A 26,890-nucleotide genomic window follows, 5' to 3' on the forward strand; every position below is an offset into this window, starting at 1 on the left:
CTTAGTTTTTATACTTTTGGGTAATATATTGGCACTACTTTAATCTTACATTTTAGAAAAGGGGAATGTGAGATTATATGTATAACTATCAGATAATCACAAAAATTGTGGATTGGTTCATTATAGCTGATTCACATTCAATATTTTTTCTTTTTTTTCCCTTAAACTTTATTTTGTGTTTGGGTATAGCCAATTAACAATGTTGTGGTAGCTTCAGGTGAACAATGAAGGGACTCAGACTCCATTCTCCCTCAAATCGTTATTTTTTTAATTGAGATGTAACTTACATAGCATAATATTCTTCCTTTTAAAGTGTACAATTTAGTGATTCTTTGTATATTCAGAAAGTTATGCAACCATCACTATTATCTAGTTCTAGGACATTTTCATTATTCCTGAAGGAAACTCCATGCCCATTAGGTGTCACTCTCCATTCCCCTTCTCCCTCCTGGTAACCAGTAATTTACTTTCTGTCTTTATGAATTTGCCTATTCTGGACATTTCATTTAAATGAAGTCATACAATTGTGGTCTTTTGTGTCTGGCTTCTTTCACTTTTTGTGATGTTTTCACGATCCATTCATCTTGTAGCATGAATCAGTATTTCATTTTTCCTTTTAACATCTTGTAAAAGTTTTTGTGTGAATACAAGCATACCTCACTTTATAGTGCTTCATTTTATTATATTTGTTGATACTGTTTTTTTTTTCCCCAAACAAATGAAAGTTTGTGGCAACCCTGCATGGAACAAGTCTGTTCAGCTCTCTATTTCCAACAATATTTGCTTAATTAATTCATGTGTCTGTGTCACATTTTGGTAATTCTTGAAGTATTTTAAACTTTCCAACCAGCAAAAAGATTATGGCTGGCTGAAGGCTCAGATGATGGTTAACATTTCTTTTAGCAATAAAGTATTTTTAAATTAAGGTACAAACATGTTTTAAACATAATGCTATTGTACATTTATAGTCTATGGATGGTATAGTGTAAACATAACTTTTATATCCACTGAGGAAACAAAAATTCATGGTACTCTTTATGGTGGCAGTCTGGAACTGAACCTTCAGCATCTTTGAACTGTATATTTTTAAAGTTCTCTTGAAAAAAAAAAGTTATCTTGGTTATGTATCAATGAATGCAGTGATTAGATAATGTGGTAATTCTACTTTTAGGTACTGCCAGACTGTTTCCCACAGTGGCTGTACCATTTTACGTTCCTATCAGTGATGTATGAGGAGTCCAGTTTTTCCATATCCTTATCAACACTTGTTATTGTCATTTTTTTTAGCGATTTTAGTGAGTATAAAGTGGTATCTCATTTGTGGGCTTGATCTCTACTTCCCTGATGGCCAGTGACATTGAACATCTTTTTACACCATCTGTGTATCTTCTTTGGAGAAATTTCAGTTCAGATCCATTATTCATTTTTAATTGGGCCCTTATTTTTTTAATTAAATATTAATAATTTTTTATATGGAGCTTCCCTGGTGACTCAGTGACAGAGAATCCACCTGCTAATGCAGGAGGTGTGGGTTCAGTTCTTGGGTCAGGAAGATCGCTTGGAGCAGGAAATGGCAACCCACCCCAGTATTGTTGCCTGGGAATTCCCATGGATAGAGGAGCTTGGAGGGCCGTGGTCTGTGAGGTTGCAAAAGAGTTGGACATGACTTAGTGACTAAACAAAAATTCTTTGTATATTCTAAATGCAAGCTCGTTAACAGATAATAGGGATTTACAAAAATATTCTCTTATGGATTGTCTTTTTACTTTTTTTTTTCTTTTTACTTTTTTGATGGTGTCCTTTTGGAGCATAAAAGTTTACAATTTTGATCACATTTACTTTATCTACATTTAGTTTCATTTCTTGTGTTTTTTGGTGTTGCATCTAAGAAATCATTGCTTCATCCAAGGTCACAAAAATTTATGCCTTTGTTTTCTTCCAAAGAGTTTTATAGTTTTAGCTTTTATATTTAGGTCTTTGGTTCGTTTTGAGTTAATTTTTTATATGCCTTGTGAGTCAGAGGACCAGCTTCACTGTTGCATACAGATACCCGGCTGTCTCAGCACCATTCTGAAGTTTTTTGTAGCCGTGCGGCACGTGGGGTCTTAGCTCCCCAGTCGGGTCGCACCAGCGTCCTGAGGCGGGAGTGAAGAATCGTAACCACTGGGCCGCCGGGGTCCTTCAGCGCCGTTTACTGAGAAGACTCCCCTCATTGTGCTTTGCTTTTTCTTTTAACTGAGCAATGGGTTGTGGCAGTCTTTCCATGTAAGTAAAGAGAATCGCTTCTTCATTCTTTGTTTTCCTTTCTGCCTCATAGTATCCTTAGTATGGACATAACTTTTAGTTTGCTTAGCCACTCCACTACTGATGAACAGTTGGGTTGTTTAAAATCTTTTGCTCTTACAAACAGTTATGTACTAAATAACCTTGTAATTACACCATTTCATACATGTGCAGGCTTGTCTGAGGATAAATTCCTGAAACAGGATTGCTGAATCTAGTGGTAGATGACTAGTAATTATTGCCAAATATATTAAGATTTTGGTGTATGAGACAAAAGGTTAGCCTTTAAAATATTAATATTGGAATTTTGATTGGAATTGTCAATAAAATAATTAGAGAATGATGTGTGTAGAATAACAGTAGAATAGAATATAGGATTGTGGTAGCTTCCATTGTCAAACAGTGTAGAATATACTGAGAATAACAGTAGAATAATAGAATAACTATTATTAAGAAGCTCTTACAATGCAGCAACAGGCATTTAGTATAGTAAATGGTGGTAGTAGTACATATTTTGTTTCATTTAACTTTTCAGCAGTTCAATTTTGTTAATGTAAAAAAATGAAACCTAGAGGAATTTTCCTGACTTGCTTATGTAAGGTAAATGGGTTAAGAATTAAAGGGTGATTTCTGAGGTTTTAACATCTTAGCTTCAATATTGGTTCTGATCTCTTAAGCAGGTTACTTACCATCTATGAGCCTTAGGTTTGCCACATGAATATGGAAATAATAATAGTATCTACTTTATAGGATTATTGCCAAAGATAACAAATTAATACAAGATTTTAAGATCATTGCTTGACACATAATATTTAATAAATTTTAGCTTTTTAAAAAAAATTTACTATATGAACTGAACTTCTGGAGCAATATGTTACAGGCTTAGGTGTTAATATTATTTGAATTTGTTGGACCTTAATGAAGACTTAATCCATAATGATAATGTGTACATAACAAATATAGAGATAAGTTTCTTTTTTCTTGTCATCGTTGGTTTTGATGGATCCCTTAATTCTGTTCTTTTTACCTTTTAAAAGTTTGTTATTTGTACAGATTATTAGTAAAAACCATTTGGAAAGAACATTTCCATTTTTATAATAGTAGTTATAGATCATATTTATTCTCAGAAGCAGTCTTGTCAGTGGTTCTCAAGTACATTAGACCCAGTGCTCGTTTTTTATATCATATATTTTGTAATGCCCCTTTGATTATTCTGAAATAAAATTCATAGATGATGAAATCTATCTATACACATAATTTTAAAGATACCAATGTACTGTCCAATTAAAATATTACTTTTAAAAAGTACTGGTATTTCAATATACAATATAAATGCTTACATGTGATATACTCAATGACATATATAAATAGAGGCATATTTAAATCTTTATGACTGCAATACCCACAAATGCAGACTATTACAAGTATGTTGGTAATTTTTTTTTTAATGAGTTTATTATTATTATTTTTTTCATTTATTTTTATTAGTTGGAGGCTAATTGCTTTACAATATTGTAGTGTTTTTTGCCATACATTGACATGAATCAGCCATGGATTTACATGAGTTCCCCTTCCCGATCCCCCCTCCCACCTCCCTCCCCATCCCATCCCTCTGGGTCTTCCCAGTGCACCAGCCCTGAGCACTTGTCTCATGCATCCAACCTGGGCTGGTGATCTGTTTCACCCTTGATAATATACTTGTTTCAATGCTATTCTCTCAGAACATTCCACCCTCGCCTTCTCCCACAGAGTCCCAAAGTCTGTTCTGTACTTCTGTGTCTCTTTTTCTGTTTTGCATATAGGGTTATCATTACCATCTTTTCAAATTCCATATATATGCATTAGTATACTGTATTGGTCTTTATCTTTCTGGCTTACTTCACTCTGTATAATGGGCTTCAGTTTCAAAAATATGGAATGCTTCACGAATTTGCTTGTCATCCTTGCACAGGGGCCATGGTAATCTTCTCTGTATCGTTCCAATTTTAGTATATTTGCTGCCGAAGCGAGCACTGAATTGGTAATCTAAACACCTTATTTGGTGTTACTCAATGACATGATCCTTTACAATAGCGTCTAGCTCTTGGTAGAGTTCTGAGGAAAATAACATAGTTCTTTCCTCAGTTTTCCTGCATTTCTAAATTATTATTACCTTAGGAAAGCACTTTGTCTTTATATGTAAAGTAGAGTTAGGATCTAAATTCAGATAATTAAATTAATAAGTTGTTTTTCTCACCCATGTGAATATCTGGTAGGACATTCAAAGTTGCATGGGACCATTCATGATTGTGACCGTCCTACCTACTTCAGGGTGTTTAGTATCCCAGTCTCCTGCCTACAAATACTAATAGTGTCCTTAACTGAACCAGAAACTCCCCGTCAAGTTTCTAAAACAGTCTGGTTAGGGGAGTAACTGCCTTCATTGAGATCCATTGTTTTGGTGTCACAAGATATTTGTTATACAAATTAAATTTTTTTGTTTTTATGGTAAAAATTCTTTGCTAGGATTACCATCCAATTTTTAAGAGCTTTCATTAACAAATAGTAGTCATAGACAGTAATATATAACACTCACGTTCACATGCCTCACTTCTAGATGAACTTGCCAGCTCTGACTCAGACTCATGACTGAATTTAAACTGTTAGTTTCTATGAGTGTCTAGACCACATTTGAGTTACCAGGGGTCTAACAAAGGTAAAGACCAGGGTCCTCTAATGAGGATCAGTGTCAGGGGTATCTGAGAACGATTAATCCTTTCATTTCCTTTCTCTCCTTATGGTGGGGTCTCCTCCCAAATCAGGTCCAGGATCCCTTAATGAGGGTCGAAACTAGAGAGGGAACAGAATCACACTCATGTATTGAGACGCCCAAGATAAAAGTCAAGTTCATTTTGATGCAATACCATAAAACCTTTACATAAGGAATTTTATCCCATTTTCTTCCCTTTTTAAAAAATAGTTCTAGTTGAATGTAGGTGTTACAGTCTACAGACAATTGAGGGGTCATTGTTCATCAGAGCCTAAAGAATATTGGGGCCATGTGGTGTTACAGTTAAATATCATTGTCTTTCTTTTCATGGGAGTACAGCTTAAGATCTTCCAGGTTTGCAAAATACACCTTAGGGAATTACAAGATGGAACGTAGCTGTCATTACCCATTATGCTTTCACATGAGTGATGTTACCAGAAACAGACTAGCAGATTAGTATCTGGAGTCTTCTCAGGGTCACAGTTACCTGGCATGAGAATGGGGGTGCAGATGAGCCTTGCTCTAACAGGGAGTTTCTTGATTACTGCTCAGGCAGTGCTGGACAATGAAGGGACTCTTTGTTCTGAAAAGGAAAGTCCAATTAAAGTGGTACTGTGCTCAAAACCAGATGACAGAGTCCTACACCTCCCCCCTTCCCAAAAGTAAAATTCCAGTCAAGGCAACCCACTAGGGAAGAATGTCCTGGACATGAGAGGTTGCACCACTTACTAGAGAGCTCTTACAGACCAGGACCAGAACCTTGTTTCCTTTACCAGGGAATGGAAAACACCATGGGCCAATGATGCCATTAGTGGTAAGCACTTAGGGTGTCCCTGAGACAGAGGTGCTCTGGCACCTGCTAGACAAGATCTGAGTGCCACTGTCAGTCAGGGGCTCATGTACAATGGATGAGATGCCTCTCAAGATGGCTGTCCCTTCATGGTCCCCAAAATTGTTACTGGATCAAACTTAGGTCTGCTTGCCTGTCACACAGCAAGGCCATTCTATTGACAAGGGTTTGTGTTGAGGGAAAGTACAGTGTTTTTTGTTTTTGTTTTTTTTCTTCCATTTATTTTTATTAGTTGGAGGCTAATTACTTTATAACATTGCAGTGGTTTTTGTCATACATTGAAATGAATTAGCCATGGATTTACATGTATTCCCCATCCCGGTCCCCCCCTCCCACCTCCCTCTCCACCTGATCCCTCTGGGTCTTCCCAGTGCACCAGGCCCGAGCACTTGTCTCATGCATCCAACCTGGGCTGGTGATCTGTTTCACCCTAGATAATATACGTGTTTCGATGCTGTTCTCTTGAAACATCCCACCCTCGCCTTCTCCCACAGAGTCCACAAGTCTGTTCTATACATCTGAGTCTCTTTTTCTGTTTTGCATATAGGGTTATCGTTACCATCTTTCTAAATTCCATATATATGCATTAGTATACTGTAATGGTCTTTATCTTTCTGGCTTACTTTGCTCTGTATAATGGGCTCCAGTTTCATCCATCTCATTAGAACTGATTCAAATGAATTATTTTTAATGGCTGAGTAATATTCCATGGTGTGTATGTACCACAGCTTCCTCATCCATTCGTCTGCTGATGGGCATCTAGGTTGCTTCCATGTCCTGGCTATCATAAACAGTGCTGCGATGAACATTGGGGTGCACGTGTCTCAGATCTGGTTTCCTCGGTGTGTATGCCCAGGAGTGGGATTGCTGGGTCATATGGCAGTTCTATTTCCAGCTTTTTAAGAAATCTCCACACTGTTTTCCATAGTGGCTGAAGAACAGTGTTTTATTGCATGGTGCCAAGCACGGAGAACGAGCAACTCTTGTTCAAAAGGTACAAACTTGCTAATGACTGTTTTTCAGGGAAGGTTTTTTTTTTAAAATTTGGCTGCCTGGGGTCCTAGTTGTGACATGTGGGATCTTCATTGCAGCTCATGGATTCTCTAGTTGCTGAGCTTGGGCTTAGCTGCCCCGTGGCATGTAGGATCTTAGTTCCCTTACCAGGGGTCAAACCCGTGTCACCTGCATTGCAGGGCATTTTCATAACCACTGGACCACCAGGGAAGTCCTTCAGGAAAGGGTTTTTAGAGGCAACATTTGTGTTGAGGGTTGCAGGGTGCTTGACTTTCTTCTGATTGGTTGGTGGTAAGTTAACAGGGTGATGTTTTAGGAGTCTTAAATCATTAACCTCCTGGTTTAGTCCAGTCTGGGGTCTAGTTCTTGTGGTCAGCATGTAGTCGTCATCCTCAAGCTGGATAGGGGTCTTAGTTTCTGCAGAACAGTTCTAAGATATGCATGAGATTGTTGAATATATTCCTCCAGAAGTAACTAGGACTCTGATTGTAGATGAACTATTGTTGCAACAACAAAGAGTAATTTCTTGACTTTTTCTTTGATTTTGTATTCCTTCCCTTCCTTAATTAGTGACTGCTTGACTCTGCTCTTTGGAGTTCAGAAAAGGCCTAGCAGACTATACATCCTTTTTGTACAAACAAGAAGCAGGGAACATGGAGTGACTTTTGTACATGGGAGGGTCCTGCAGGGTCCTGTCCTTTTTTTTTTTTTTAAACTTTTAAATTTTATATTGGAGTCTGGTTGGTTTACAGTGTTAGGTAAGTTCCAGGTGTACAGCAGAGTAATTCAGTTGTACATGTACATGTATCTGTTCTTTTTCAAATTATCTTTCCATTTAGCTTATTACAGAATGTTGAGTAGAGCTCCCTGGGTCCTTGTTGGTTATCTGTTTTAAATATATTCGTGTGTATGTGTCAGTCTGAAACATTTAATTTATCCTTTCCGCCCCCCCGCACCCCCCACAGCCTTTCCACTTTGGTAACCATAAGTTTGTTTTTGAAATCTGAGAGTCTCTTTCTGTTTTGTAAATACATTCATTTGTACCTTTTTTTTTTTTTTAATTTATGTATATATTCTGCATGTAAGCAAATATATTTGTCTTTCTCTGACTTACTCAACTTAGCATGATAATCTTTGGGTTCATTCATGTTGCTGCAAATGGCATTTCATTTTTTTTTAACGGCTGAATAATTTTCCATTGTACAAGTGTACCACATCTTTTTTACTCCATTCCTCTGTTGATGGACATTCAGGTTGCTTCCATGTCTTGGCTATTGTAAAAGTGCTGCAGTGAACAATGGAGTGCATGTGTCTTTTCAAGTTAAGTTTTTCTCTTGAGTTTATGCCTGGGAGTGGGACTGCTGGATCATATGGTAGTTTTTTTTTTTTTTTTTTTCCTGTTTACTTATTTGGCTGTGCTGGGTCTTTATGGCTGTGTGCGGGCTTTCTCTAGTTGCAGTGAGCGGGGGTTACTCTGTAGTTGCAGTGGGCAGGCTTCTCACTGCAATGTTTTCTCTTGTTGTGGAGCATGGGCTATAGGGTACATGGATTTCATTAGTTGTGGCACTCAGGCCTAGTTGCCCCACAGCATATGGATTCTTCCCGACCAGGGAGCAAACCTGTGTCCCCTCTGGGAGATGGATTCTCAACCACTGGAACACCAAGAAGTCCCATATGATAGTTCTGTATTAGTTCTTTAAGGAATCTCCATACTGTTCTCCATGGTGGCTGTACCAATTTACTTTCCCGCTAACAGTGTAGCAGGGGGTTGCCTTTTCTCCATGCACTCTCCAGCATTTGTTATTTGTAGACTTTTTGATGATGGCCATTCTGAGGATGTGAGGTGATATCTTATTGTAGTTTTGATTTGCATTTCTTTAATATTGGGTATCTTTTCACGTACCTCTTAGCCATCTGTGTGTCTTCTTTGGAAAAATATCTATTTAGGCCTTCTGCCCATTTTTTATTAGATTGTTAATTTTTTTGTTATTGAGCTACATGAGCTGTTTGTATATTTTGGAGGTTAATGCCTTATTAGTGGCATACTTTGTAAATATCTTCTCCCTTTCTGTGGATAGTCTTATTTTTTCATTTATGGTTTCTTTGCTATGCAAAAGCTTTTAAATTTAATTAGGTTCCATTTGTTTGTTTCTGTTTTCATTTTCATTACTCTGGGAGGTGGATTTGAAAAGATCTCTCTGATTTATGTCAGAGTGTTCTGCCTATGTTTTCCTCTAAGAGTTTTAAAATATTTAGCCTTAACATTTAGGTCTTTAATCCATTAGGGGTTTATATTTTTGTGTATAGTGATAAAGGAGTATTCTAGTTTTATTTATTTAATGTAGTTGTCCTGTTTTCCCAACATCACTTATTGAAGAGACTGTCTTTTCCCTTTTGTATATTTCTGCCTCTTTTGTCATAGATTATGTGACCATAGGTACATGGGTTTGGTCTGTTCCTGTTTTCTATTTCTTTCTGGTTCAGTCTTAGAAGGTTGTACCTTTCTAAGAGTTTGTCCACTTCTTCCAGGTTGTCCCATTTTATTGGCATATAGTTGCTTGTAGTGTAGTCTCTTATGATCCCTTTTATTTCTGTGGTGTCCATTGTAATTAATCCTTTCACTTCTAATTTTACTGATTTGAGCTCTTTTTCTTGATGAGTCCAGGTAAAGGTCTATCAATTTTGTTTACCTTCTCAAAGAAACAGCTTTTAGTTTTATTGATCTATTCTATTGTTATCCTTGTCTCCATTTCATTTACTTCTGCTCTGATCTTTATGATTTCTTTCCTTCTACTGACTTTGGGTTTTGTTTTTTCTTTCTCTAATTGCTTTAGGTGCAAGGTTAGGTTGTTTATTTGAGATTTTTCTTGTTTCCCAAGGTAAGATTGTATTGTTGTAAACTTTGTATTAGAACTGCTTTCATTTCATGCCATAGCTTTTGAATATTCTTGCTTTCATGTTCATTTGTGTCTGGGGATTTTTTTATTTCCTCTTTGGTTTCCTCAGTGATCCATTGGTTGTTTAGTAGTAGCATATTTTTTAGTCTTTAAGTATTTGTGTTTTTTACAGTTTTTTTTTTTTCTTGTATTGATTTCTCATCTCATAGCATTGTGGTCAGAAAAATGCTTAATATGATTTCAGTTTTGTTAAATTTACAGAGGCTTGCTTTGTGACCCAGTATGTGATCATTCCTAGAAAATGTTCCATGTACACTTGAGAAGAATGTATATTCTGCTGCTTTTGGATGAATGCTTTATAAAAATCAATTGTCTGTTCCAATGTCATTTAAGACCTATTTTTCCTTACTGATTTTCTGCCTGGATGATCTGTCCATTGTTGAAAGTGGGGTGTTTAAGTCTTCTAAAATTACTGTGTTACTGTCAGTTTCTCCTGGTCTTAGCATTTGCCTTATATATTGAGGTACTTCTGTGTTGGGTGCATATATATTTACAATTGTTACATATTCTTCTTGGATCAATCCCTTAATCATTATGTTAGTGTCCTTTGTTTCTTATAACAGTCTTTAAATTCTGTTTTGTCTGATATGAGATTGCTGCTCCAGCTTTCTTTTGATTTCCATTTGCATGGAATACCTTTTTCCACCTCATCACTTTTAGTCTGTATGTATCCCTAGATCTCAAATGGATCTGTTGGAGACAGCATATATATAGGTCTTGTTTTTGTATACATTCAGCTAGTCTGTGTGTTTTGGTTGGAGCATTTAATCCATTAACATTTAAGGTAATTATTGGTATGTGTGTTCACTGTGTTGGATTTGTTTTTGTAGGTCTTTTTGCTCCCTTCTTTTATTCTCCTTTTTTGTGATTTGATGATTAATTTTAGTGTTGTGTTTGGAATCCTTTTTGATTTTTGTGTGTGTATCTATTGTGGATTTTTGATTTGCTGTTACCATGAGGTTTTGATATAGTAGTTTATATATAAATAAGATTGATTTCAGTTGCTGGTCCTTTCCAGTACCCTGCTTTTGTGCTCTCCTCATCTTACGATTATGATGTCATATTTGTGTGTGAGTATTTCCTACCTTTACTGTATGTTTGCCTTTACTGGTGAGTGCTTCCATTTGTAATTTTCTTTTTTCTAATTTGTGTCCTTTTCCACCTAGGGATTTTCCTTCAGCATTTGTTGCACAGCTGGTCTCCTAGTGTTGAATTCTCTTAGGTTTTGCTTGTCTAGTAAGCTTTTGATCTCTCCATCAAATCTGAATGAGAGTCTTGCTGGGTAGAGTATTCCTGGTTGTAGGTTCTTCCCTTTCATCTCTTTAAATATATTTTGCCACTCCCTCTGGCCTGTTGAGCCTCTGATGAAAAATCAGCTGATAATCTTACGGAGATTCCCTTGTATGTTATTTGTTGCTTGTCTCTTTTAATATTTTCTCTTTGTTTTTATTATTTGTTAGTTTGATTACTATTTCGTTTTGGCATGTTCCTTCTTCAGTTTACCCTGCATGAAGCTTTCTGTACTTCTGGACTTGGGTGACTGTGCTGGGACACCTCAGGCCAAATGACCAACAGGGCAGTAACACAGCCTCACCCATCAGCAGACAGGCTGCATAAAATCTTACCAAGCCTACAACTGCCTGTTAAACACACCCTTTGACACAGCACTGTCCACCAGAGGTACATGGTCCAGCTCTACCCTCCAGTGGGCAAGAAACCCTCCCTCCCACCAGGAAGTCTGCACAAGCTTCTTAGATCAGCCTCATCCACCAGTGAGCAGATAGCAGAAGCAATCATAACTATAACCCTGCAGCTGGTGGAATGGAAACAGCAATCACATAAAGGCAGACAAAATGAGATGGCAGGAGAGTATGTCCCAGACAAAGGAACAAGATAAAACTATAAAAAAAAAAACAACTAAGTGAAATGGAGATAGGCACTCTAACTGAGAAAGAATTCAGAGTAATGAGAGTAAAGATGATCCAACATCTCAAAAAATAATAAGAGGCACAGACCAAAAAGATACAGGAAATTTTTAAAAAGAGCTAGAAGATCTAAAAAACAGAGATGAACAACACAACAACTGAAAAGAAAAACACAATAGAAGGAATCAGTAGCAGAGTAAATGAGGCAGAAAAACAGGTAAATAAATAAGTTGGAAAACAGAATACTGGAAATCACTGCTGTGGAACAGAAAACAGAAAAAAAAGAAAAGAAATGATAACAGTATCAGACACCTCTGGGACAACATTAAACACACTGCCATTTGCATCAGGGTCCTAAAAAGGACCTGAAAAAATATTTGAAGAGATAACAGCTGAAAATTCCCCTAACATGGGAAAGGAGACAGTCACCTTATTGGCCATTGGTTGGGGTTGGGTCTTTTGAGAAAATGATGGCCTCCAGGAGGGCTCACATCAATGAGTACTTCCCAGAACTATTGCTGCTAGTGTCTTTTCCACACAGTAATCCATAGCTGCTCCCCGACTCCTTTGGAGGCTCTCCAAGACCAGCAGGTAGGTCTGGCCCAGGCTTCTATAAGGTCACTGCTTTTCCCCTAGATACTGTTCTCCGTGAGACCTTGTGTGTGCCCGCCAAGAGTAGAGTTTCTCTTCCCCCAGTCCTGTGCTCCTCAGGCTCCTCTCAGTGCCAGAGCCCAGGGTGGGCAGCCTGATGTGGGGCTCAGAGCTTTCACTCTTGTGGCAGCACCTCTGTGAGGTGATTATTCCCCAGTTTGTATGTTGCCCAACTGGCGCATATGGAATTTCATTTTATTGTGATTGCACCCCTTCTATATCTTGTGGCTTCTCCTTTGTCTTTGAATGTAGGATATCTGTTTTGGTAAGTTTCAATTTTTTTTTTTTGTTGTTGGGGTGGTGGTTCACCAGTTAGTTATGACTTTGGTGTTTTCTTGATATGGTGCGAGCTCACATCCTTCTGCTCCACCATCTTGTGTCAGGGTCCTGCTTTATTTCAGAATTCATATTCAATTTTTTCATCTTTCATATATAATTTATGCTTAATAATTGAATATAGAATTAATAACTTGTGATTGGAAATGACCTTAGACTTTGCAGACTGATGCCAGTTTGAAGAATGTTTCCCACCTGCAGTAAGATAAGCATAGAAAGTGAAAGTACATGATTAAAAACTTTCATTGAAATCAGACATTTTCATGACATCCAAGTGCATGATTTTTTCCCAGAGATACCACTTTTCCACATTAGAAATATACACATTATTTTTTAACATAGATTTTCTGAGCATTGGTATAGACCAGTAATATTCACATAAAGATTTAAAGCATTTTAACACTTGAATCAAACCACACCTTATGTGGAAGTCCAGTCTATAAAATAAATGAAAGTAAAGTTCTTTTTAGAATTTGTCTGGGTCTAAAAAACCCCAGACTTGAACTGTGGCCCCCTCATTGCCACCAATAGGCCATCTAGTGCTTGTCAGAGCACAGTCTGAAACCCATTGCTTTATGGAGATCAACACATTTATTTTCTGTTACTAAAATTAGGAGTTAACATATATCCCATGACAGAGAAAAGGCAGTATTCGTAATGTATAAATATGTCTTATAAAAAAGACCCCAAACTAATTAGATTTAAAATCAACACCTAGAATTCAGAGTATTTGTTTCTGTGACTTTGTATCTGATATTGTTTTTTAAACTTTTGTTATCTTTGTCTGTGAGGTCTTACTACCTGTGGAAATGGCTTGTCCCACTGGCAGCCACAAACCTCTACCTCAGTTTCACTGTATTCTGTTGATTTTTGGAGGTGACTTCTAGTCCATGTAAAATAAGTTTTGTATTTCTATGTATATTTTTCAATTAGTATTAAAATACTATGTGTATTTTAGATACACATATCCTAAATACAACCTTCAAGTGGGATCAAAGTTCTCATAAAGTTACTCACAGAAAGATAATATTTTTACATGGATACCATAGATCTGGTTATTTCACTCACCTGTGTGAAATACTCTAGTGATTTCAAATTGCTGTTAAGATAAAGACCAATAATTAGAGAAGTGCAAATCAAAACTACGGTGAGGTATCACCTCACAGCAGTCAGAATGGCCATCATTAAAAAGTTTGTAAATGCCGGAGATGGTGTGCAGAAAAGGGAGCCCTCCTGCACTGTTGGTGGGCGTGTAAATTGGTGCAGCCACTATGGAAAAACAGTGTGGCAATTCCTCAGAAAACTAAAAAATAGAGTTGCTAAGTGACCCAGCAGTTCCATTCCTGTGTATATATCCAGTCAGAACTCTAATTTGAAAATATACATGCTCCCTTACCTCTTTTGAACAGTCCCTCAGAGCCATCTGAGAAATCTTCAGTATGTCCACTGAATAAAAACACAGTTTGTAACTTTAGGTTATGCATATTTTTTAAGTGGACACTAATTTCTTGGTGAAGCAGAGAAGGATGTGGGTAGAGGGTCCAAGTCAGAATATAAACAGCAGCACTATTTATAGTAGTCAACACATGGAAGCAGCCTAAATGTTCATTGACAGATGAATGGATAAAGAAAATGTGGTATATATGTGCAATGGAATACGACTCAGTCATGAAAAGGAATGAAACAATGCCATTTGCAGCAGCATGGATGAACCTTGAGACTATCATACTTTAAATGAAGCAAGTCAGACAAATACCACAATGTTGGTTTTTTGTGGAATCTAAAATATGACTCAAAATTAACTTACTTGTGAAACAGAAACAGACTCACAGGTATAGAAAACAGACTTGTGGCTGCCAGGGTGGGGGGAGTACGGTAGGGATGGATCAGGGGTTTGGGATTAGCACGTGCAAGCTATTATATACAGAATAAAAAGCAGCAAGGTCCTACCGTGTGGTACAGGGAACTATATTCAATATCCTGTAATAATCATAATGGAAAAGAATATGAAAAAGAATGTGTATGTGTATGTAATCTGAGTCACCTTGCTGTATACCAGAAGCTAGCACAACATTGTAAATCAATTATAGTTCAATAAGATCAAATTTGTCCAATAACTATGCTTAGTCTTATTTCTGCTTACCTCTTTAGCTGGATATCCCACCAGTTTCCCCTGTGCTGCCTGCTCTTTATTTGGCTTTTGTCTGTTTAATTGGTTTTTGTTTTTTTAAATTACCTAGTTTTTTCTCATTTCAGGCTTCTTGTACATACTCTTTCATCCTATTCTAACACAGATCGAACCTTCTATTTCTTCAGGTCTTAGCTTAAACATCATCTTGGGGAAACTTGTCCAGTTCCTGCTTCACTAGCTTGTCTCTCCATAATGTATTCTCCTGTAGTTTCCTGTATTTTTTTTTTTTATGGCATTCACAGTTAAAATAATTTTTATGTGTAATTATTTATTTGTATGTTCTCCCTGCAGATTTTTACTTCCACCGTGTAGAAACTCTGCCTTGTTCATCACCCTGTTCTCACTACCTAGCAGTATCCAGCATGTAGTAGATATTTGGTAAATAACTGTGGAAAAATTGTGGATATATGTGTAAAATCTGTATTTCTTTCTTTTTTTAGGTTAAAGAAAGACCTGATGTGGGAGTTTATATCAAGGATTTATCAGCTTATGTGGTCAATAATGCTGATGATATGGATAGAATTATGACACTGGGCCACAAGAATCGTAAGTGTAATGCTTAATTGTGATAAACAGTTACGTGTCGAGTAGTCTGGTTTAGAAGCCAAGTTGGTATGGCACTTTGTACCATAAAGATTGAATTTTTAGGTTTCTTGTAAACAATTTCTCTTTGATTATGAAAGCATATATGCTCTGATATAAAGCATATGAATGAAAGATATCACAGATTGCTTTCTATGCTGTCTAAAACTTTGTTGCTTATTGATAATGCTGTTATCTGAGACTCTTGGATCACTGTCTTTTGCTAGCTGTAATAATATTGGTAACATTTATTGAGTACTTACCATGTGGTAAGTGCTTGTGCAAATGCTTTGTAAGAATGGTCTCTTTTAATCCTCAGAATGGACTTTATTAAGGTATTAAATTCTTATGTTATGGCTGAGAAAACTGACATTTAAAGTAAATTATCTAAGATCATATACTACTTAATAAGTGTCAGAGTGAGTATGTGAATCTACACTGTTAGTCAGCAGTAACCAGTCAGCCACAAAAAGGAACGAATGTGAGTCAGTTGAACTGAGGTGGATGAACCTAGAGCCTGTTATATAGAGTGAAGTAAGTCAGAAAGAGAGAAATATTGTATATTTACACACATATATAGAATCTAGAAAAATGGTACTGATGGACCTATTTGCAGGGCACCAGTAGAGACGTAGATGTAGAGAACAACAGACTTGTAGGCCACAGCAGGGGAACGCAAAGGTGGAACGTATTGTGAAAGCAGCATTGACATATGTATACTACTGTGTGTAAAATAGATAGCTGGTGGGAAGCTGCTGCATAATACAGGGAGCCCAGCCTGGTGCTCTGTGACAACCGAGAGGCAAGGAATCAGCAGGGGGAGATTGGGAGGGAGGCTCAAGAGGGAGATGATGCATACATATGGGCTTCCCTTGTGGCTCAGCTGGTGAAGAATCTGCCTGCAGTGCAGGAGACCTGGGTTTGATTCCTGGGTTGGGAAGATCACCTGGAGAAGGGAACTGGCTACTCACTCCAGTATTCTGGCCTGGAGAATTCCATGGACTGTATAGTCCATGGGGTTGGAAAGAGTTGGACATGACTGAGTGACTTGCACCTTACACTTCAATTCATATATATATATATGTGTGTGTGTATATGTGTGTGTATATATATATAGTCATGGCTGATTCATGTTGTAAGGCAGAAACCAACACAGCATTGTAAAGCAAGTATCCTCTAATTAAAAAATTAAAAATATATATTCAGCTTAAAAAAATACCCTGGCTCTATAGTGCCTTCCTTTTATTGCTAAGAAAGCAAACAAAGTGGCATTCTTTTTAGTAAGTTTCAAGTTTTTTATAAAGAATAAAAAACTTTTGCAATATTGCTGATCCCTCTCTCCAGCCCCTCCCGGGCTTAGTACTAATGATGTTGCTAACAGCAATTAGAAGTTTGAGGTGAAAGATAAGAACATAGAAAGTAAACTTTTTTTTTTCTAACATGAAACTTTGTATTTTGTATTGGGGTATAGCCAGTTAACAATGTTGTGGTAGTTTCAAGTGAACAGCAAAGGTACTCAGCCATAGATACACATGTATCCATTCTTCCTCAAACCCTCCTCCTATCTAGGCTGACACAAAACATTGAGCAGAGTCCCATGTGCTGTACAATAGGTCTTTGTTGGTTATCCATTTTAAATATAGCAGTATGTACATTACCTTCCCAAAGTCCCTAACTAAGTCCCCCACCACCTCCCCCCAACCATAAGTTCATTTTCTAAGACTCTGAGTCTGTTTCATAAGTAAGTTCATTTGTATAATTTCTTTTTAGATTCTACATATAAGGGATGTCATATGATATTTCTCCTATGACTTACTTCACTCAGTATGACACTCTCAAGGTCTACCCAGATATCATTATTTCATTCTTTTTAATGGCTGAATAATATTCCATAGTATGCATGTACCACATCTTTATCCATTTCTCTGTCGATGGATGTTTAGGTTGCTTCCATGTCTTGGCTTTTGCATACATTGCTGCAATGAACATTGCGGTGCATGTATCCTTTTGGATCATGTTTTTCTCTGGGTATATGCCCAGGAGTGGGATTGCAGGATCACATAGTAACTATTTTTAGTCTTTTAAGGAACCGTCTTACTGTTCTCCATAGTGGCTATACCAATTTACATTCTCACCAACAGTGCAGGAGGGTTCCCTTCTCTCCACACCCTCTTTAGCATTTGTTGTTGGCGAATTTTTTGATGATAACCATTCTGACTGGTGTGAAGTGAAATCTCATTGTAGTTTTGACTTGTATTTCTCTAGTAACTAGCGACACTGAACATCTTTTCATGTGCCTATTGGCCATCTGTATGTCCTCTTTGGAGAAATGCCTATTCAGGTCTTCTGCTCATTTTTTGAGTGGGTTGTTTGTTTTGATGCTATTAAGCATCATAAGCTGTTTGTAAATTTTGGAGACTAATCCCTTATTGGTCACATCATTTGCAAATATTTTCTCCCAATCTGTGGGTTGTCTTTTCATTTTGTTTATTGTTTCCTTTGCTGTGCAAAAGCTTTTGAGTTTAAGTAGATCCCATTTGTTTATTTTTGCTTTTATTTCCATTATTCTAGAAGATGGATCAAAAAAGATGTTGCTGTGGTTTATGTCCGAGAGTGTTCTGCCTATGTTTTCTTCTAGGAGTTTTTATAGTGTCCCTTTTAGCATTTCAGTCTTTAATCCATTTTGAGCTTATTTTTGTGTATGGAGTTAAGGAATGATGTAATTTCATTTTTTGACATGTGGCTGTCCAGTTTTCTCAGCACCATTTGTTGAAGAGACCAACTTCCAACATTGTGTGGTCTTGCCTCCTTTGTCATAGATTAATTGGTCATAGGTTCATGGGCTTATTTCTGGGTTTTCTGTCTTGTTCCGTTGATCTATATTTCTGTTTTTGTGCCAGTACCATACTGTTTTGATGATTGTGGCTTTGTAGTATAGTCTGAAGTCAGGGAGCCTGATTCCTCCAGCTCCATTTTTCTTTTTCAAGGTTCCTTTGGCTATTTGGGGTCTTTTGTATCTCCATACAAATTCTGAGATGATGATGTTGTTGTTCTAGTTCTGTGAAAAAATGTCGTTGGTAATTTGATAGGGATTGCATTGAATCTGTAGATTGCCTTAGGTAGTATAGTCATTTTGACAATATTGATTCTTCCAGTCCGTGAAAATGGTTTATCTTTCCTTCTGTTTATATCTTCTTTGATTTCTTTCATCGGCATCTTATAGTTTTCAGGGTACGTATCTTTTGTTTCCTTAGGTTTTATATTCCTTAGGTTTATTCCTGGGTATCTTATTCTTTTTGATACAGTGGTAAATGGAATTGCTTCTTGAATTTCTCTTTCTGATCTTTTGTTGTTAGTGTATAGAAATGCAATAGGTTTCTGTATATTAATTTTGTAACCTGCAACTTTACCACATTCATTGATGAGTTCTAGTAGTTTCTGCAAACAGTGATGGTTTAACTTATTCTTTTCCAATTTGGATTCCCTTTATTTCTTTTTCTTCTCTGATTGCTGTAGCTAGGACTTTCAAAACTTTGTTGAGTAAAAGTGGTGAGAGTGGACATCCTTGTTTTGTTTCTGATCTTAGAGGGAATGCTTTCAGTTTTTCACCATTGAGTATGATGCTAGCTGTAGGCTTGTCATATATGGTCTTTTTTTTATGTTGAGGTATATACCCTCTGTGCTCACTTTCTGGAGAGTTTTTATCATAAAAATGTGCTGAATTTTGTCAAAAGCTTTTTCTGCATCTATTGAGATGGTCATGTGGTTTTTATTCTTCAGTTTGTTGAGATGGTATATTACAGTGATGGATTTGTGGATGTCAAAATCCTTGCATCCCTGTGATGAATCCCACTTGATCATGGTGTATGATCTTTTTGATGTATTGTTGGATATAAATTGCTAGTATTTTGTTGAGGATTTTTACATCTATGTTCATCAGTGGTGTTGGCCTATGATTTTCTTTTTTTGTGGTATTTTTGTCTGGTTTTGATATCAGGGTGATGGTGGCCTCATAAAATGAGTTTGGAAGTTTTCCTTCCTATGCAACTTTTTGAAACAGTTTCAGAAGGATAGGTATTAACTCTTCTTTAAATGTTTGATAAAATTTGTCTGTGAAGCCATCAGGTCCTGGACTTTTGTTTATTGGGAGATATTTAATCACAGTTTCAGTGCTTGGGATTGATCTGTTCATACTTTCTTGTTTCTTCCTGGTTCAGTCTGGGGAGACTGTACCTTTCTAAGACTTTGTCCATTTCTTCCAGGTTGTCCGTTTTATTGGCATACAGTTGTTCATAGTAGTCTCTTAAAATCCTTGGTATTTCTGTGGAGTCAGTTATAACTTCTACTTTTCCATTTCAAATTTTACTGATTTGAGTCCTCTCCCTTTTTTTCTTGATGAGTCTGGCTAAAGGTTTATGGATTTTGTTTATCTTTTCAAAGTATAAGCTTTTAGTTTCATTGATCCTTATGATTTTCTCTTTGTCTCTATTTCTTCTCTGATCTTTATGATTTCCTTCCTTCTACTAACTACAGGTTTTGTTCATTCTTCTTTCTCTAGTTGTTTACATGTAAAGTTTGGTTGTTTATTTGAGATTTTTCTTGTTTCTTGAGATAGGATTGTATTGCTGTCAACTTCCCTCTTAGAACTGCTTTTGCTGCATCCCATTATTTTTTTGACCGTTGTGCTTTCATTTTCGTTTGTCTCTAATTATTTTTTTTTCTTCTTTGCTTTTTTCAGTGATCCAGTGATTGTTTAGTAGAATATTATTTAGCTAAACACACGTTTGTGTTTCTTAGAGTTTTTTTCTTGTAGTTTATTTCTAATCTTACAACATTGTGATAAGAAAAGATGCTTGATACGATTTTCTTAAATTTGCTGAAGCTTGCCTTGTGGCCCAGCATGTGGTCAGTCCTGGAGAATGTTCTGCATGCCCTTTTGAATGGAATGTATAGATATCAATTAAATCCAACTCGTCTATAGTGTCATTTAAGGCCTGTGTTTCCTTGGTGATTTTCTGTCTGGATGATCTGTCCATTGATAGAAGTGGAGTGTTGAAGTACCCCACTGTTATTATGTTACTGTCTATTTCTTCCTTTATGTTTGTTAGTATTTGCCTTACATACTGAAGTGCTCCTGTGTTGGGTCCATATATATTTATAATTGTTATATCTTCTTGGATTGAACCCTGGATCATTATGTAGTGTCCTTTGTCTCTTATAACCATCTTTGTTTTAAAGTTTATTTTCTCTGATATGAGTATTGCTGCTCCAGATTTCTTGTGATTGATGTTTGCATGAAATACTTTCTCCCATCCTCTTACTTTCAATCTGTAAGTATCTGTAGGTTTGAGATGGGCTCTTATAGACAACATATATATGGATGTTGTTTTTGTATCCACCAAGCCAGCCAGTCTATGTTGGTGCATTTAATCCATTTACATTTAAGATAATTATCAATATGTAGGATCCTGTTACCATTTTGTTAATTGTTTTAGGTTTATTTTTGTAGATCTTTTCCTTCTCTTGTGTTCCTGCTGAGAGAAGTTTCCTTAGCATTTGCTGCGCAGCTGGTCTCACGGTGCTGAATTCTCTTAGGCTTTGCTTGTCTGGTAAGCTTTTGATTTCTCCATCAAATCTGAATGAGAGTCTTGCTGGGTAGAGTATTCTTCGTTGAAGGTTCTTCTCTTTTATTACTTGGAATATATCATGCCATTCTTTTCTGGCTTGTAGAGTTTCTGTTGAGAAATTAGCTGATAACATTATGGGATTTCCTTTGAATGTTGCCTTTTTTCCCTTATTGGTTTTGTCTTTAGTTTTTGTCTGTTTGATGACTTTGTGCCTTGGTGTGTTCCTCCTTGGGTTTGTTCTGGCACTCCCTGTGTATCCTGGACTTGGTTGACTATTTCCTTTCCCATGTTAGGGAAGTTTACAGTTGTTATCTCTTCAGATATTTTCTCAGGTCCTTTCTCTCTCTTTTCTTCTAGCATCCCTACCGTGTGAAACTTGGTGCATTTAATGTTGTTCCAGGGGTCTCTTAGGCTGCCTTCTTTTATTTTCATTCTTTTTTCTATTTTCTGTTTTGCAGCAGTGATTTCCACCATTTTGTCTTCTGAGTCACTTGTCCATTCTTCTGCCTTAGTTACTCTGCTGTTGATTCTTTGTAGTGTATTGTTCATCTCTATTTGCTTGTTCTTTAGTTCTTCTAGGTCTTTGGTAAACATTTCTTGCATATTCTCCATTCTTTTTCTGAGATCCTGGACTGTTGTCACTGTCATTATTCTGAGTTCTTTTTCTAGGGGGTTATCTATCTCAACTAAAGTTGTTTTTCTGGGGATTTATTTTGTTCCTTCGTCTGGGACATAATCCTATTTCTTTTCATTCTGGTTAGCTTTCTGTGATTATGGTATTAATTCAGGATTATAGTTACTGCTTTTCCTGCCTGCCTTCTGGTGGATGAGGATAAGGGGCTTGTGCAAGCTTCTGGATGGTAGAGATTGGCTTTGGGGAACACTGGGTCTTGCTCTGGTTGGCAGGGCCATACTCAGTAAAACTTTAATCCAGTTGTCTGCTGGTGAGGGGGCTGCACTCCCTCCCTGTTAATTGTTTGGCTTGAGGCAACCCAGTCCTAGAGTCTGTAGGTTCTGTGATAGGGCTCTTGGCTGCCTCCAAGAGGACTTAGGCTGAAACGCGTCTCCCAAGACTGCAGTTGTCAGTGCCCTTGTCCCTGTGATGGGCCACCGCCAACCAACACCTCTGAAGGAGACCCTCACACACTCACAGGTAGATCTGGCTCAGTTTCCTGTGGGCTCACTGTTTCTTTCCCCTGGATCCTGGTGCACACAAGGGTTTTTTTGTGCCCTCCAAGAGTGGAGCCTCTGTTTCCCCACAGTCCTGTGGGAGTCCTGTAATCAAATCCTGATGGCCTTCAAAGACAGATTCCCTGGGGATTCCCAGTCCCTTTGTTGGGTCCCCAGGCTGGAAAGCCTGATGTGGGGCCTAGGTATTACTATTCTCCAGTTTGTGGTTTGTCCACCCAGTGTGTTTAAGATTTGATTTTTATCATGATTGCACCCCTCCCACCATCTCGTTGAGGCGTCTCTGTCTTTGGATGTGAGGGTGTCTTTTTTTTGGTGGGTTCCAGTGTCTTCCTGTTGTTGTTTGTTCAACAGCTAGTTGCAATTTTGGTGCTCTCGCAGGAAAAGGTGAGTGCACATCCTTCTACTCTACCATCTTGAACCAGTCTCAGGTAAACATTTTTTTTTTAAATTTGTGACTAGACTAAAATCTAGCAAATTCAAGGAAATGAAGCAAAAATTTTTAAAAAATCAATTGCCTTCTTATAAACCAAATAATAGAAAAATAGAAGACCAAAATTTTTACAGGAAAATGAGCAAAAGATATATGTGAATATGTTGTTCACAGAAGAACTATCCTCAGCAGTAAGTATATGAAAGGATGTTCAACTTCACAAGTAATCAGGAAATGTATATTAAAACAACTATGGGAGCTATTTTATTCATAAGTTTGGATGAAAGGATATCCAGGTTGGTGATACTCTGAAGAAATGGTCAGTGGTGATGGAAATATACAGCCTTTTTGAAGGGTAATATAAGTGTATCTGTTGAAATTTTAAGAATGCAGTCCTTTGACCCACTGTTTCTATTTCTAGATATGTTGAATATATTCTAGAAAGATATTTTTTGATGTGAACAAAAAATACCTTACTGCAGCATTATTTGTAAGGGCAAGAAGTTTGATGCAATCTAATCATCAGTAAAATATTGGTTATGTAAATTATGGTACAAAAATACTATGGACTATAATGAAGCTATAAAAAACAACACTGAGTTAAATCTACATGTAGAGACTCAAAAGACTTTACAGATGTAAATTAAAAAGAAAGCTAACTAGCAAAGTATGTACTGCATTATCCTATTTATATATGTGTTAAGAAAGCCAAATTATTAAACTATTATGTGTTTAGGTATTGTCTGTGTGTGTTCACATGTGTGTATGTGAAGTACAGAATGAAAAGACATTTAATAGTGGTTACATTTAGTGAAAGGGAAATAACATTGAAAGAAAGGGCTGTAAGCCCTTTGCTCTTTGCTTTATGTATGTGTGTATTTTTAAATTTTTTGTATTAGGAATATATTCATGTATTGCTTAGTTAATTAAAAACTTGAGCATAATTTATTCATAATAGTGACCAAAACCTTCCATTAACTACTTAAAAATTAATTTAACTTGATATGTGAGATTTGTCCAAGGAAAATGAAAAAATTCTAATGGGAGAAATAAAGGAAGGTAAAGAGATTTGAAGACCTAAGAGCAGGAAGGAAAACAATCTTAATAAATAAATTGAGTTCAATAATTAAATATTTAAGGTGGAGTGGTGGGGGAAGGGAATCCTACACTATTGGTGACAATGTAAATTTGGTGCAGCCACTATGGAAAATAGCATGGAGGTTCCTCAGAAAACTAGAGTTGGCCATATAGTTGAGCAGCTCCACTCCTGGGAATATATCCAGACAAAAGTATAATTTGAAAAGATCATGCGGAGAACAAGATGGTGGAGGAGTAGGTATATGTGGAGCACATCTCTCTCCACAGATGCATCAGGAATATACCTTCAGACACAAAAGTGTGTGCAGACCAACAGCTGAGAGTGGACAGGAGTACCTGACTGGCAGAAAAGAATGTATTGACTCACTCAAAACTCAGTAGGATGAAGGAACTAGGGGAAAAAACAGGAGTGTTAGTAGGGCAGGACCTGCCTTTGGCAGGTGGGGGAGCTGAAGCAGAGGTCAGGTCCCCACATCGGGGCAGTTTTCTGAGTCAGAGGAGAAACATTTAAGGCTGAGAGTGAAACAGCTGATTTGTGGCAGCCTAAATGGAATGAGAATCAGTCCTTGCTGCAGCCATACATACCCCAGACGGCTCAGTGGCTGGGGGCTGGAGTTTAGGGATTGTGGAGCAATCCCCCTGGTGAGGGCTGCTGTTGACTGCGGAGAGACGGAGGGGATGTGAGGGAGGAGATTATGGTGGGAAATGCTTGTGGAGGAAAGTGGGGCAGCTATGGAAGCAAGGCCATACTGCTGAGTCACGCGTAGGGGATGGAGCCATCACCATAGCCTCTCTCCCCCCACATGCCGGCATGTGACAATAGAGAGGCTGGCCCCTCAAACACCTGATGCACTGAACTACAGAGTAGGGCCCCAGCCAGGGGGGCCCTTCTATGTGCCTGATGTGCTGAACAACAGAGACCCCAGGCAAGGAAGCCTCTCAGCGCCTGATTGTGCGAATAGAGACCGGCCAAAGAGGCCTTCTGATCGCCAACTACAAGAGGCTAGAAAAAAGACTGATAGGGCCATAACTCCTGCGGCAGAGGCAGTCCGTGTTCCTGCACACTTGGCGCCACAAGGGTCTCTGCAAGCCAAGCAGCTGCGCCACCTTCACGCTCAACTCTCACTGGGGCAGAGCTGCCACAGGCAAAAGAAGTCTTGTGCCTATGTGCACAGGGTCACTTCTGTAGTGTCTGACTCTGCGACCCTGTAGACTGTGCCCTACGAGGCTTCTCTGTCAGGGAAGGGGCTTCTTCAGGCAAGAGAACTGGAGCGTATTGGCCAATACTGGCATATTGGCCAAAGGGTATTGTCATACCCTTCTAGAGCACTATATTTCCTGCTGCCCTAGCTGCCAACTCCCCTGAGTACCTGGTGCTGCCAGAACCCCTGCGACCCAAGCAGCTGCACCACCTCCACACTGGTCTTCACTGGTGCAGACCCAAGTCATCCAGAGTTGGGGACGACCCACATGCAGAGGTGGAAATAAAACCACAGTTGAAACCCAGGGGCAGTGTAACTAAGAAAGAAGACCCAAAACCCTCCCACCAGCTGTACAAACTGCAGATTAAATCCACGTGATCAACTAGGCAGACTCTGTGTCTGTGGAATATACAAAGGTCATTGAGAGCTCCCACAAAAGAAAACGCACTAGTTCTGATAGCTGTGGACATTGGAGGCAAGAACACAGAGAGGAGTAGGGCCAGATTAGGATCTGAGCTGCCCCCACAGCAGGTCCGGAGATCAGCACAGTGTTGGAGGACGTGCTAGGGAGGTGGGGTGGGCTGTGACACCCAGTGAGGGAAAGGACTCTGACAGCAGTGACTCAAGAAAAACATTTATTATTTTCTTATGTTTTGACTTGTTCTGTAGATTCTTTTGGATTTTTTTCCTTCTTTTTTCTCCCTGCCCCATTGTAGTTGTTGATTTTATTGGCACTATGAAATCTAATTAAACTTTTGAGCTTTTTTCTTTTCTTTTTTTTCTCAGTCACATTTTTTTATTGTTGTAAACCTCTGCCTCTACATTGGGCTTTTGCAGTTCTGGGGAGTTTTCCTTTTTTTTTTCCTTTTCTCTTTATTAATTTTAATTTTTAAAATCTATTATTATTTTTCTGCATTTATTCCCATGTTTGCTTTTCCCACTGTTCTTTTCCCCTTCCTAATCTTTAATATATATAAATCTTCTTTATGTACTTCTGTTTAACTTTGCAAATCTATTCTTTCTTTCTTTTCTTTCTTTCCTTTCCTCTCAACATGTTTGTTTTATTTTCATTGCTTTATACCCCAGTTGGCATCTTGCCTTAGTTTTGTTTTTCAGCTTGTGCTTTAGTTAGTTTTGTTCTGGTAGACATAATTTTTGGTTCCCTTTGTTCCATGGGTCAATCTATTGTACTGTATTTTTGTTGTACTGTTTTGATTTTGCTTATGAGTATATATGTAGATGTGTATATTTAGTCACAGTTTTTATTGTTGTTATAAACCTCCATTTGTATTGGGCTTTTGCAGTTCTGTGGAGTTTTCCTTTTTTCTTCTGTTTTTTTTTTTCCCCCTCTTTTTTATAATTTTAATTTTTAATTTTTTAAAACCTATTATATTTTTTCTATGTTTATTCCTTTGTTTGTCTTTCCTCCTGTTCTTTTCCCCTTGCAGTTAATCTTTAATATATATAAATCTTCTTCATCTGCCTCTATTTAACTTTGCATATCTATTCTTTCTTTTTTCCCTTTCCTCTCAGCATTTTTGTTAGTTTTCTTTTCATTGATTTATTCCCCACTTGCCACCTTGCCTTAGCTTTGTTTTCCAGTGTGTGCTTTAGTTAGTGTGTTCTTAACTGGTAAATATAATTTTTGATTTCGTTTGCTGGGTCAGTCTATTGTACTTGATTTTTGTTGGACTCTTTTGAGTTTGCTCATGGGTGTATATGTATATGTGTATATTCCATTATTTTAATTATTATTTGCCTGATTTTGTAGCTGCCATTTGTCTGGGGCTCATCTTTGGTTTCT

General features: G+C 37.6%; 1 protein-coding gene and 1 non-coding gene across 6 annotated transcripts in view; one reads left to right on the forward strand and one right to left on the reverse strand.

Moving 5' to 3' along the window:
- The window catches only part of KIF3A (kinesin family member 3A), an 84,464-nt gene that overhangs the window by 22,064 nt on the left and 35,510 nt on the right, over positions 1–26,890 (forward strand). For all 5 annotated transcript variants that reach the window (XM_020888762.2, XM_070465045.1, XM_020888764.2 and 2 more), the window contains exon 5: positions 15,397–15,502. In XM_020888762.2, the coding sequence (XP_020744421.1) occupies positions 15,397–15,502 (106 nt within the window). The remainder of the gene's footprint in view (positions 1–15,396; positions 15,503–26,890) is intronic.
- LOC139034503 (U6 spliceosomal RNA) lies at positions 4,190–4,296 on the reverse strand. The gene has a single exon (XR_011487049.1). It is a non-coding gene; the product is annotated as a U6 spliceosomal RNA (small nuclear RNA).

The sequence above is a fragment of the Odocoileus virginianus genome, chromosome 3 (genome assembly GCF_023699985.2).
Source record: "Odocoileus virginianus isolate 20LAN1187 ecotype Illinois chromosome 3, Ovbor_1.2, whole genome shotgun sequence".
NCBI classification, from domain to species: Eukaryota; Metazoa; Chordata; class Mammalia; order Artiodactyla; family Cervidae; genus Odocoileus; species Odocoileus virginianus.